Below are 13,495 nucleotides of genomic sequence, written 5' to 3'. Positions count from 1 at the left end.
CACGGGTGTTTTGGGGTGTTCACAGAAAGCACCAGTGTTACAGACGTGGCTGGAGCGGTGCGTGCTGGGAAGCCTGCCACGCTGCATCTCCGCCATCCCTGGGCATCTCCCAGCGCGAGGCACGGCGCCGTGCGGCAGCGGTGGTGGTCTGGCAAGCTCAGCAAGGCCACAGCACTTGCAGCTGTGTGCTTTCAGCCCAGAATTAGCACTATTTCAGGTAGGTATCCAGGAAAACCCTTCTTCCTGCCGTGCTAGTGCCGGGAGAGCCCGCACAAGGTCCTCAAGGTTTCATTCAGCGGTCTCGCTTAGCACAGACAAGGCTCTGAGGCTCCTTGGCTGCATCCTAGGTTAGCACCAGGCCTCAGCACGGCAGTGGCCTTCCCACAGGCAGGAAGTGGCTGTGGAAAGGGGTAGTTGCTCCGCTCCTGCCTTCCCACTGAGAAAGGCTGGTCAGCAGCCGGTTTACCTGGCGTCTGGAAGTTGATGCGCCTCATTTCCACAGGGTCCTTAGGGTGGTGAGGGGTGATTTCAGCGTTGTTCAGGAGGCATTTTGTCCGTGGTTCTGAGTCTTTCCGTTTGCTTTAAAATTAAAAGAAGAAAGAAACGGAAGAGAAACACAAAGACAGAGCTCCTTAGCTTATGGGCTGTTTATCACACCAGCTGCTCAGGCTGTGGTCAGCCCTGAGCACAGCTCCCACTGACACCAGGGCCAGACGTTCCATAAAACACATCAGAGAAGCAGGGAGGTTTGGGATGTTTGGTCAGTGCTGCATTTGATGGGTTTACAACAGCCCAGCAGCCCCTCAGCAGCTTTCAGACAAGGCTGGAAGCTTCCCCTTCTCACAGGGGAAGCAGACCCAGGCAGCAAGGAGCAGGTGAGGCGCAGCGACCTAACACCTCAGCCTCCCTGCACAGGCAAGAACTCTGCAGAGCTCTGTGAGCAGAAACCTTCTGATTCTGGCCAAGCCATTTGCAGCCTGGGAGAACCAGAGCCAACATAATCATTTGGAAAAGTACAGAACCTCCTGGCCGTGACCTTGGACATAAAGCACTGATGCTGCTCTGCTGGCTCATGGAGGAGCTCTCTGCAGACAGAGAAGTCAGAATAGTGATTTCCAACCTTTCAATTTCATCTGCAGAACCCTAAAAAACCTGGGTTCAAAACCCAGCATAGACAGATACTCTCCCATCACAGCTGTGCCTGCTGAGATCTGTCTCACCTCTTTGCCAGAAGCTGAAGTCCACTCCAACCTGCCAGCTGAGCCACACATCTAAGTGCTTCCTAATATATTTCTCACTCAAAATGGGTTAGGTTAACTGAGGCAGCTGAAAAGTCTTTGCTGACCTGGCTCATTCTCCTTGAAAAGAATTTGGAAGCCAAGCCTGGTGCTGATCTGAAGAGGCAACAACCTCTGGCAAGGCAAGAGCGACAAGCTGCTGGGAGCAGAACATCTCCAGTGGGCACAAAATGTGCACCCACCACCTGAGGTTTGCAAAGACTGGCCTAGCCTGCCAGCAAGAGCCTCTTGCCTCTCCTGCCTGGGCTGTGGAGACTCTGCTAACACCCCTGCAGCAACAGCAGTGATCAAGGAGGTACATTTTTAGCTGTCTCTTAATGTCATTAATGGCTAGAAGTGGCACAAGCCCTGCCAGTGGTTTGGAATTACACCCCTGTGCAGCTGGGGAGCGGTTTCTCTTTGCTGCAGTTCTGAAACTGCTGTTAAGAGTCCCCTGGCTGAACTCCCCATTGCTTCCAGTGAAAGCTCCCCCAGCCTCAGAAATGGTTCCAAGCTCAGTCTCATTTTTTAGAGTCACAATCAAAGCCAGCCCCAAGTCCCCAGCTGATGGGGCAAGGGCAGCTTTGGCGGAGGGGTGAGGACAGCTCAGCTGGAGAGCTTCTGCTTCCAGGACACCAGTGGCCCGGGCACAGCCTGCACAGAGCTGTGAGACACAGAGAAAACCCACTTTCACCTCTGACTGCAACACAAATGGGTGTTTCTCTGCTCCATTAACCCAGCATTTTATGAGCCGTTTACTGTCACCGCTGCACAGCTTGAGAAAGGGCCATTATGTTTAGGAACAGGAGCAGGAGAGAGCTGGGCTCTCTTTGCTTTTCCTGCCTGGTTCAAAGCAGTCTCACACTAGGCTGACATGGGCTGCCCCTTGGGACAAGCCAACAACCAAGCCAACAAAGCCCCATCACCACAGACAGTAAACACTGCCTAACACACAGCAAGAAAGAACCTGAGTAAATGAGAAATCCAGTGCTCTTACCTGTCTGGCTTGCTGTCCAGGAAAGCAGTAAGTGGAGAGAAGACAAGACAAATGATCAGGTTAGAAAGGACTTGTGGAGGAAGGGGGAAGCATTTCCTCAGCTTTAACCCTGGTAACACAGGTGGAAGATGTTGACCAGTGAAGATTACTCGTTTGGGCCAGCCTAAATACTACCAAACAAGGACCACCTGTGTCCCTGACCCTCCCTGTCAGGCAGCTTCACACATGCTGGGAGGCAAGAGACACGCCCAGGTAGAGGTGAAAGCAGGGTTAAGTGAGCTCTCTCCACCCTGGGTGCTGACCACCCCAGCTCAGGACATTGGCCACAGCTGCCATCCTGCCCTTCTTGATCTGTTTTGCTCTGCATCTGCTTCCTCTTTCATCCTCTCTCACTGTACAGCATGGCCTATGTGTGCTTAAGGGGCCCCCACTCCCCTCCCTCATCACAAACTGCCCTGAAAGCTGAAGAAAAGGGAGAGATTTCCAGGGACTGTTCCCTCCTCTCTCCTGCAGAGTCATGTTATGGCCCTGCTGCTGCTGCTCTTGGCTCCCAACTGCAGCTGAAACCCAGCTGGGGAGCACTGGAGGTGTCCCTGCTGATCCACAGCACAAAGATGCTTCCTCTGCATCCCCCCACTGTGCACACAGAGCCCAGGAAGGGGAGACCCAGGCTGTGGCTGTGAGCAGCTCTTCTGGAGGAGATGGGCAAGAGACCTGATAAACTCACTGCATGTCTGCCCCAGCAGCCTGGCTGCAGACAAGCAGAGTTTTACTGAGTGCCACAGGGCAGGCTGAAGGAGCAGGTTCCTTCAACTCACTGCTAACCTCTCCTGCACCACACAGACCCTTCCATCCCAGCATTTCTGCCCTGGGGCTCCTCTCTCTGGTGCTGGTGGAAGGATTTGCCCTCAGCTCATGACTGTAGGACCAAGGAGGACATTCCCTTCAGGGGCTAGAGCTGGGGACAGTCTGAATGGTCATATGTCTGGACAAGAAGCATCTCTTACTTTTTGTAGAGTAAGATGGCAATGACGATGCAGATGATGAAGACCACGGCCAGGACGGGCCCGATGACCCAGATCAGCCCTTCCTCACCATCAATGATGGGCTGTGGATCAGGGTTGTCCAGCTGGATGGGGTCAGAGAAAGGACTAGCAGCAAAAGTCTGGAAGACACACAAGAACAGAGTTCAGAGGTGGAATGGGGTCTGAGGACAGTGGGCAAGTGTACAGTATTCCACAAGAGAAACCACTGGAGAGGGCGTGAGCTTTCTGCAGCACAAACCAAGTAATAACCAGGAAAAAGCCCTCTTCATCTAGTAAACAAAACTCCTCCTCCTCCTCCAACGCTCCAGGCAAGATGGACCACTGAAAGACCATGGTCACATGAGGCTGTAGACTGACTCGTGCCTGTGGTTCACCTAATCTTGCAGCCAGGAAGGTGTTTTTAGAACACCAGTTGACCATGTCTCTGCTCCACCACCTCCCTGAGCCCACTCCACTGCCCCAAACACACACACTTTCTCCAAGCTCTCATGTAACCATCTGGATTTTGACAGTCAGATGGGATTACAGAGAAAGAGGGAAGGGATTAAAACAAGAATTAATGCTTAGAGACAGCCTGGTCTGGTGACTGAAAACAACAACCCCTCAGAATTAAATGGAAATTAATAAAATGCAGCATGTCCCCTCTGCTCCCTCTGCAGTGAGCTGTGCTCTTGATGGGCATCAGAGGCACGTTCAGACCCATCTGTGTCCTAACTACTGGGTGTTCTGGTGAGTGCTACTGCCTCCCCACCCCAGGAAGGCTGTGTGTGTCCCCTCCCATCTTACATAGAAACTAAAATGCATGGAGAACCAACACACCCCGGTTTGAGTGATGGGACAAGAGCAGGAGGTCTGGGCTCCTGCCCCTGAGCTCTACCAGCTCTCAGTGAGGCTGAGATGCTGCTGCTGCTCATCTGGGGGCTGCTGCAGCTCCAGGCCCCTGTGAGCCAGCACGCAGAGCCTTGTTCCCCAGCAGAAATTACCACAAGCTGCAGTAATCCGATTGAGAAACCCATTCAGGAGTGTGTCAGCCTAATCCTTTAATATCAAACACACAACTAAATATTTATTTGGGGAGAGAAAAACAACAACCCATCTACAAAGCCTTCATTTCAAATAGCTCGTTGCTGCAACTCTGGAGGAGGATGGAAAAACAACAAGTCTGAGACTGCTTTCTGTTGTATGTGAGGGAGGAAGCACTAAATATGAAATCAGTTGTTTTTATAAAGCCAAACAGAGCGACACTGGAATCAGCAGAGATGCTGTGAAGCAGTAACTGGAGCAGAGAGTGGTTTTCCATTAGGGAAAGAGCTCCTTTCTCTGCCCTGGGGGGAGCTTAGAAACGACCAGGGCGTGCGACCTGCTGCCCTCAGAGCAGGATGTCCAGGGTCACTGCTCTGGGGAGCACAAGGACAGCCCTAACCAGAAATTCCTCTTTGGAACAGGGTTTGACCGAGGGATCTCTGAACTCCAGCTCATTCCAGAGCAGATAGCTCAGTACTCCCAACTCCAGACTCAAATCCGGAGCCACAAGCGTAGCAAATCCTCCCTAGGAGGACCAGCTTGCGCTGTGAGCCTGGCTGCAGACACAAGCAGCTCCAACAGCCCCAAAAAATAACCTTCAAGCTCTGACATCCAGTGGGAGAGGGTCACAGGGAATGCCAGGAGGGCAGCAAGTCTGCTGGCGGCTCACAAGCAGCTCAGCTGAAAGCGGGGCTGGGATAGAGGCGCACAAGTATCTGAAGAGGGAAGGGAAAGCCAGCAGCACTTACGGCCTCGGGTTCCTGGAGCACTGCCAGGATGAAGAGGACGTATTTCTGCCCTGGCTCCAGGGCTCTGTTCTCAAAGTTGTCGTAGTGCTTCATGTCCCCCAAGATGAAGTGGGAGGGGAGGGTGCGGAACCGAGCCGCGATGTAAGGCTTGGGGAAGTCCAGCTGTCGGGAGTGGCGCAGACTGCGGCGTCGGAGCCTGGCAATGTCCTGAACGAGCTGGAGGAAGCCAAGAAACACTCTCAGCCCTGATGCCTTCAGCACAGCCAAGGGAGCAGGAAGGAAGGGAGGGTGAAACTATCCCACCAAGGCTGCCCTCCCCATAGCTATTCAATGTGGGGCACAGACACCCCAAAACTACCCTTCCCATGCTCTCAGGCCACCCTCACAAGCCTCCTGCTCTCTCCCTCCAGCTGGCTTCAGTTTCACCAAGACTCACCTCCTCCAGGTCCATCTCCTCAGGGCTGCCCAAGGGGTTGAGGAACTGTCCTCCTCGGGACTTCCTCAGAGGCACCACCACAATGTAGTAAGCCCTAAGAGTCGGGAATAATCAGAAGGAATAGAAGCCATTATTCCCACAAGCCACAGAAGCAGCGAGCACACAGACTGATGGTGAAGGCACGACCCCCAAAACTGAGGACCCACATCTGCAGTTTATCAGACACCTACTGGACAGGCACAGAGCTCTTCACGTCAGGGAGAATCACCACCACGTTGCCATCAGCATCAGGCTTGTGGGTCACCTCTGGCTTCCTTGGTAACATGTCAGCAGCGGTCCAGGCAGCGACGTTCTGCTGCAAACCACCCATGCTATTGCCCCTGTTCATCAGAACAAAGTTGTAGAAGGTGCGGGGCTTGAGGTTGGTGATGAGCTTCTTGGTGGTGCGGCCGTCCACGTCGACGTTCAGCCCGTTGTACTGGATCTGTGGGAGACCAAGAGGCAGCTAAGTTGTACCATGAGTAGGGCCCATCAAACCAAAGTCCTTCCTCCCCACTGCTCCAGTCTGCAGAGAACACGGAGCACTCAGCTCTGCTGTGCTCCAACCAGCTCTGCTGGAGGAATCACAGGAGTAGGAGTCGTTTGTGGGGTGAAGCTGTCTGTCTCTTGAGCCCACTGCACTAAGAGGGTCCCCAAGTGCCAGGCAGACACAGGACAAAGCCCTGAGACTTCTCTGGGAAGAGAAATTTTCATCTGGAAATGGGAAAACTGGGGTAACTTGCCCAGGGAGGCAATGATTTGGTAACAGAGGTGGGAACACTACCCAAGAGCCCAGATTTTCATCCCCCCTCCTTGACCTAGTGATTAAGCATGTGAGGCACAGATCCAGAACTGGTGCCTCCTGCAACCTCTTAGTCAAACCACCAGGTAAGAGTCCCAGGAAGAGGGCAAGGAATGTGGTTCTGCCTCCTCTGACCACTTGCCTTGTATGGGGTGGGAGAGTTGTAATTCTCAGGGAACTCCCAGCTCAAAAGGACGGACGTCTTTGTCACCATCTTCACCTTGAAGTTTTTGGGTAAAACTGCTGAGAGAAAAGTGAGGAGGAAGGGGGGAGAAAGGAGAAGAAAAGGCAGCGGAGGGAAGGAAGAGCAAGAAAAGAGAAGGAAGAGAATGTCAGGCACTGGCAAAAGGGCCTCCCAGTCTGGGTCAGGCTGCCGCTGCAGGAATGGAAGGGCTCGCTCCCTCCTCCACACTTTGCTTGAGTTTTGCCAAGGTCCATCTCCCTGCGCTCCCTGTGCCCGTGCCTAACCCCAGGGCGGGCGCGTGGCTTTGCCCACGCAACTCATGGGTCTAGGTGGCTGCTGCAGGAACGAGGTGCTGGCTTTCTGAGCATGCTCAGGTGAGGAAACCTCTCCCAGGTCACATTTGGAGGTTTTTTTGGGGTGGCTTTTTTTTTTGATTTTTCTGCTTTCTTTTAGCTGCTTGCAAAAGCTGAAGAAAATGCTCTTCCCACCTGTATAGCGACTGGCCCCCCCGCTTCGGGTGCCAGCGAAAGAAGGGTGTCCGGACTTAACTTAGAAGAAAGTGGTAAAAGGGACTTACCTGGCACAAGGCAGAGAGGAGCTGAGGGACTGAGTGTGAAACCAGAGTGCTTTGCATTTACTCACGAGCCTGGCTGAGCCTGGCTTGACCTCTCCAGCTCTCTGCCTCCCGGCACCAGCCCCGGTTACAAGGAGAGAGAGAGGGAGGAGAAACCGGTAAGTCCTACCTTGATCCAGCTGGAACGTCCGATACTGGACGGTCGGGCTGTACGGCCCGGGGCCTTTACTGGTGTGAGCACGGATTTTAACATCATAGGCGGTGTTGGGTTTGAGGCCGTTGAGGGTGTAGGAGTTCTCTGGGGAGGGGGGCAGGTCTTTTTCCAGCGGGTTGCCAGGAGAACCGGCTTCCCGGTAGGCCACGGTGTATTTGACGATGGCTCCATTCCTCTCGGCCAGCACGGGGGGGAGCCAGCCAAACTGGACCGACATGGAAGTGATGTTGCTCGCCTCGAGGATTTGGGGGTAACCCTTGGGGATGTCTTCAGGGGTGGTGAGTTCCTGCACAGCTTCCTCCCCAAAGCCAGCCCGGCTTTTCACAGCCAGCTTGAAAACATACGTGGCGCCTTTGTGGATGCTGGGAGCGGTGTACTTATCCTCCAGGGCCGTGAACTCCAAGGTAGCCAGGGGGTCGACATCCTTGCGGCCAAACTGGAGCCGGTAGCCCATCACCTGGCCTTCCGCATCCAATGGAGGCTCCCATTTCACCAGGAGAGTGTTCTCCTCTGTCTGGTGCACAGACAGGATGGGCTTCCCTGGGACTGGGAGAGAAGAGGGACACCTTCTGTCAAACACAGGGAAGAGTGAGGGGATGCAGAGACTCTCAGGCTGCAGCAACAGGTAACCCAAATCAGTGGGAAGGCTTTGGCTTGACTCTGTGGAGCTCAGAGTACCCCCTTTAAACTGAGGTGCTGCTGCTACCTACCGGCTGCATCACCAGCTGGTCACCTCTGAGGTGCCCACACATCACTGGAACAATTTTCTTCCCTTTCCAGGGCAGAAAGGTTTGCACAGCTCCTCCTTACCACCATATCCCAAACTCTCCCACAGTTTCCCAACCTAACCACCAGAGCCCACTGCTTCCCAGAGCAGGGAAGAATGAATTCAGGAGTCCCCCAGACTCCTGTCCTCCCTCTCTCTTTCTTTCTCTCTCTCCATTACACAGCACAACTCATGCAGAAAGAGACTGGAACAGATTGGCTCCGGCTGGGAAGTCCAGAGCAGCTGAGAGTGAAGTAATGAGGGATGGGAAAGGAAGTCTGGGCAGCCCCAGGTCCTGGGCAGCAGGCGCTCGGCCAGCCGAGCGAGTCTGGCAGGCATCTGATCGCCCAGTTGGGTACAGAGAGAGAGGGAAACACACACAGAGAGTGGAAACAAAGCCCGAAATCTGTGCAAGGCAGAGGGCAGGGAGAGCTGCTGCTTGCTCTGTGCTGTTTCTCCCCTCCGAAGGAAGGGAAAAGACAGCCGAGTGTCCGTGTGATGGCAGCTCGCTCCCTCCTGAAACCTGTCAGCCAGTTCCTCCACATTTGGGGGGTGCTGAAGGAGCTCAGCAGTGCCTCTGTCTAATGAGCCTCGGCACGGCCCGACTGCTAAGCAAGCCCACAGCCACAGTTAAATGACACGTGTAGGCCCGGAGGTTCCTGAAGCTGGAGAAAGCAGAGCATTAATTCCAGCAGCTCACGCGTCATTGACACTCAGCTCCACTATTAGAGATCTAATTTCCTGCTCTCCGCCTCAGTATTTCTTCTGGTTGGACAGGAGGAGGTGAGAGAAGAGAGTCAGGAGAGATCCCATCCTGCTCTGGGCAGGCTGGAAAGCTGCATGGAGCTAAAGAAGGGAGCAGGAGAGGGGTGGCAGGGAAGGGTGCTGCAGGGATCCCAGCAGAGTCCGACTGGGAAGAGCACTCTATGCAACAGGCACCTAAACACCTGGATGAGGTGTTTTCTCACACCTGGATGAGGTGTTATCTCAAACAAATGTTTTCTTCATCTCAAACTGGCAACGAGCAGCGCTGGGAGAGCCTCCCTGGGAGCCCCTCCGAAGGAGAACAATGCCATTACCTTTATGTTTGGGATTTTATCACAAATGTTACTGTAATCAGCTGAGCTGGGAAATATTACATTTGCACAACAAATATTGTTTGGAAGGAGGGTGAGAAGAAAGCGTGGCAGCAGGTGGGGGTGGGGGGGGGGGAAGTGTTTTATTTTACAATTGGTTTGGACAGTAAAGGAGAAAATTGGATGTATTACTGTATTTAAATTCAGCCCCTAGCCCTGAAAGATAAAGAAAGAAATCTCTCCTCTCAGAAGGTATATTGACTCGATGCTGCAAAGCAGATAAGAATGTTACAGAGCCATTTGAAAGAGGGTTTTTTTTTATTATTATTTTTTTTTTAAATAGCTATTTCAAGTTGGGGGAAATTGAGTTTTGGGTAATAGCTGCTGTGCTGGAGAAAACATCCCTCTGTGACTGATCACCTGCACTGCAAATCCTAATGGGGAGAGATGAGGGAGGGTGACAAGAGAGAGTGACAAGGGAGGCAGAGAAAAAAGGCTCCGAGAGAAAAATGAGAAGTGTAGAGAGCCTCAGGAAGAAGGAAATGAGATGAGAGAACCAGGGAGCCAGTGAGAAGAGACATGGGCAAAGCTGGAGGGGAAAGGAGAAGAGGGCGAGGGAAGGAAAGGACTCTGACAGCACTACAAGGCACAAGGACAGGAGCCTGGATGCTGAACATTCAAACATACCCTGCTGTTAAACATCCCCAAGAGCTGCTGTCCTGGAAAGCAACCTCGGTCTCCTGAAGCTGCTCTCTTAACTGGGCAGGAGAGGCAAGAGGGAGAGAAAGCCTGAAAGCTCATTCCCTCGCCTGGACATGGAATGAGATGAAGATGTGAGTTAGGGCAGGGAAAAAGAAGGGCATGGAGGGCAGCTGGGGCCCTGGCCCTGTGTGCTCCAGGCCAGGGCTCCTGAGCCCTCCCTGTCCTGTGTGTGATGCCTCCAGAGCCTGAGCAGAGGTTTCCAGGTTAATCACGCAGCGCTGACCAAAGACCTTCGGTCCCTGCGGGGGCAGAGAGAGATGTTCTTCCAGGAACAAGGGATGATGTCACTTTATGCAGCTGCGACAGGCAGGGTGAAGATGATTGCCCCAAACAGAGAAGAAAATGAACAGATAGCCAGGGCTGGGAGTGAGCAAGCCAAGGGAAGGAATGGACAAGGGAGAAAACCATCATCTGAGAGCAGGAACAACAGGTGGCACAAGAAAATGGGGTGAGAGAAAGTAACCAGAGTCCAGCTGGGTGGGGGACAACTCCTGGTCTAGGCACTGCAGCCTCCCCCCACTGCACAAAGCCCTTCCCATACGGCAGAGCTGAGGTTTAGCTGCAAGAGCAGAACCCACAGGAATGCAGATGCTGAGAGGACAGCTAGTGTGTGCAACTCTCCTGTCTGCAGCAGGAGATGGAGGAGCAAGGGACACCCTGTTGCCCTTTGTCACTCCTCTGCTTAGGCCCTGGCATCCTGGCTTGCCATCACGTTCTCTGTGCTGAGGCTGACAGACACTTTTCCACAAAGAATAGGTCAAAGGGAGGAATGAATCTGGGTGCTGTGTGTAGGGAGAGCCCAGGTCCCAGCAACGCTCGCACGGAAAGGTCAATACCGTCAGCACTTGTCCCCCTAATAGTCCTGAGCAAAGAGGGGAGCTGTGTCAGACACAACACTGGGAGAAGAGAGGAGTGGGCAGTACTGTCTGCCTGCTGCTCTTCAGACCTCTGCAAGTCAACACTGTGACAGCAGACCTCTGGCTCTCCACTTCCCCAGGGCACCCACGTGTGCCAACCATCAGAGCTACACAGTCCACCCAGCATCAGTCCAGGCAGAGATTCACTTTACTTCTGGAATTTTTAGCACAAGAGATCACAAGCAACAAATTAATTCTCTGTTGCATTTCTGGGCATCCTGTGGCACTGGGTAGAAAATGATGTCATTTACTGAGGGCTCCCTGTGAGGAGCGAAGGGGTTTCTGCCCTACTAGAAGTGGTTCTGTCTCTGGGGCAGCATGGTGTTTGTTTCAAGCCTGTCTTCCATGAACGGAGTGGGATGAAAGAAGCCAAGTCTGGAGAGTCTCCTGGCTTTTGGAAACTGGTGGGGTCTCAAAGGTTCAGGAAAAGGCTCTTACCTGCACCCTTGGTGGTGACCACCTTCGGTTTGCTGCGAGCACCATCTCCCTTCATGGTGTAGGCGGCTACAGTAATGGAATACGCAGTCTCAGGCTGGAGCCCAGCAATGATCATTTCCTGTTTGAGATGCCAAAGGAAAATGGTGTCAATATTTAGATACATGCTCACAGGTAGATCTCTCCTCCTTGCAGGAGACTGAACCCTTTTCCAGCATGCAGGAACATTCACTGGCTCTGAAACCACGAGACACTCTGGGGCAACTGGGGAGATGTGGCAATCGGGAGGAGGATGAGAGGCACACACACCCCGGGCACAGACAGTCCCTCACACACACAGCTGTCTCTGCAGGGCTCTGCTTCAACTCCTTCTCTCCCAGCTCCACCTCTCACACATTCCCTATCTCAACACAAACTGCTCCAGCCATCACAACACTGCTGCACCCTTCAAAGGGCTCCTCTTCACTCTGCTGCCTCAGAGGGGCTCTCCGTGGTTTCAGGGAGATTACAGCTTCTTCTTCCTCAGTTTCCCCCCCTCCCTCTTCTCTGCTCAGAGAGATTTTTTTAAAGCCTTCATAATTTTAAAGGGATGGCTTTAATGCAAAATGCAAGGCAACATCTCCTCTGCCAAATCCCCAGCACCCTCCTTCCTCCACCCTCTATCAGCCTCACCACACCTGGCTCCCAAGGGCTTTTTTCAGGAGCCCAGCCTCAAGAACAGCCCTTCCCCATGAAGTCCTTCAGAGGGCTGTGTTGTGAGAAGGCACCCCCACACTAAATCAAACAGGATGAGAGCAGATGCAGCAGGGTTTTCTCCAAGGCCCTGACAAGGAGGGAGATGCCAATGTTGTGCGTGTTTTATGGGCTCCCTCTCCCCTCAACCCCCTCCCACCCCTTAGTGCTTTCAGTGTTAAATCTCAGGGCAGCACTTGGGGAGAATTTGGTGGTCCTGAAAAATATCTGTATTGCCCCAAAGCTGAGTGGAGAGTGGGACAGGAGAACTTCAAAACAGTGGGAGTTTGAGCAACAAGTCTGGAAGCTGCTAGCCACATACAGGTCCATCTTTGAGAAGTCAAGATGTTCTGCTCTTGCCACTGAGTCATTAAGATTTCAGACAAAAGACTTTGCCTTTCATGTGACTCACTTTCTCCATCTGTTAGAGAGAGGTCCCTCACTTTTGAAGGGCACTTGGCAATGTCAAGGAGTTGTGAATACGTTCAATTCAGTAGTGTGTATGGTGGGACCTCTCCATCCCAAGAAGGAAATGTTTTCTCCTCCTGCTTTGTAGCTGTAAGATCATGGAAACCGTGGAGCATTTCAGCAGAAGCAGCAAATGCCAAACAGCAGAGCTGGTTTTAAGGTCTTCTTAAAGGTGAAAATGCCAATAGTGACTCAGAGCTTTGCATCAAGGAGTAGGTCAGAACCTTGGCCCTTCACAGGCACAAAGCATGTGCTTGTGCCCTCACAGCTTAGGGCTTCCAGGGCTTCGAATACCTGATGCTTTCCAGCCTAACTGGGGTTTTCCAGACGCAAGGCAGAGGCACTTGCAAACCAGCCCATCCCTACGTTCCTATGTTCAGGGCAGCCCCAAATCCAATGTGTCATCTGCTTCCCCACAGAGGAGCAGCAAGCTCCTGTTCCCTCCGGAGCCGAGGGGAAAACCCTGCGGTATCGCTGCGTGCTGACAGAACTACACCATCACACAGGGTCACAGAGCAAAGTGAACAGGGTGGGGGGGGACAGAAGGTGTGGGAACATCAACGCCAGGCTCTACAACAGGCACATCAGCACTGGAGAAAAATACAAGGGAAAGGAAAATCCCCCCCCAGGACAGGAAGCAGGAGAAGGGAAGGACAGAACCAGGAAGGGAGGGTTTGTTACTTTTATTTACTTACGTATTCAGCAGTGTCATCTGTTTCCCACTGGGCAGAGAACAAGAGAGGTTTTGCACGTGAGAATACAAGAGGGGAAAGAAGGGAAAGACAGAGACACAGCGTGAGGAAGGAGTCCCTGAGCCAAGCAGCCACACAAGGTCAGAAGTTACCAGGCCAGCATTGAAGGAAGAAGTAGAGTGGGGAAAATTAGTAGATTCCACTGTGGCCCTTTGCCTGTCTTAAGACGTCCCAGACACAGGGAGGACGGGTGGGATTTAGTTCAGTGCTGGGACAGCAGTTCATACTCTTCCACAATAGCTAGTG

General features: G+C 53.0%; 1 protein-coding gene across 4 annotated transcripts in view; it reads right to left on the bottom strand.

Annotated features, from left to right (window-relative positions):
* Window positions 1–13,495, bottom strand: part of PTPRS (protein tyrosine phosphatase receptor type S) — a 132,876-nt gene that overhangs the window by 21,696 nt on the left and 97,685 nt on the right. For 2 of the 4 annotated variants that reach the window (XM_084276367.1, XM_084276369.1), the window contains 10 exons: window positions 13,193–13,219; window positions 11,301–11,418; window positions 7,297–7,887; window positions 6,512–6,609; window positions 5,759–6,012; window positions 5,529–5,622; window positions 5,093–5,308; window positions 3,282–3,439; window positions 2,275–2,286; window positions 467–579 (listed from right to left, as the gene is read on the bottom strand). In XM_084276367.1, the coding sequence (XP_084132493.1) occupies window positions 467–579; window positions 2,275–2,286; window positions 3,282–3,439; window positions 5,093–5,308; window positions 5,529–5,622; window positions 5,759–6,012; window positions 6,512–6,609; window positions 7,297–7,887; window positions 11,301–11,418; window positions 13,193–13,219 (1,681 nt within the window). The remainder of the gene's footprint in view (window positions 1–466; window positions 580–2,274; window positions 2,287–3,281; window positions 3,440–5,092; window positions 5,309–5,528; window positions 5,623–5,758; window positions 6,013–6,511; window positions 6,610–7,296; window positions 7,888–11,300; window positions 11,419–13,192; window positions 13,220–13,495) is intronic. The other 2 variants (XM_084276370.1, XM_084276368.1) reach the window with 2 other exon arrangements.

Source organism: Gallinula chloropus (assembly GCF_964237585.1).
Source record: "Gallinula chloropus genome assembly, chromosome: 28".
In the NCBI taxonomy this organism is placed as follows: Eukaryota; Metazoa; Chordata; class Aves; order Gruiformes; family Rallidae; genus Gallinula; species Gallinula chloropus.
This window is presented reverse-complemented; position numbering and strand designations above follow the sequence as displayed.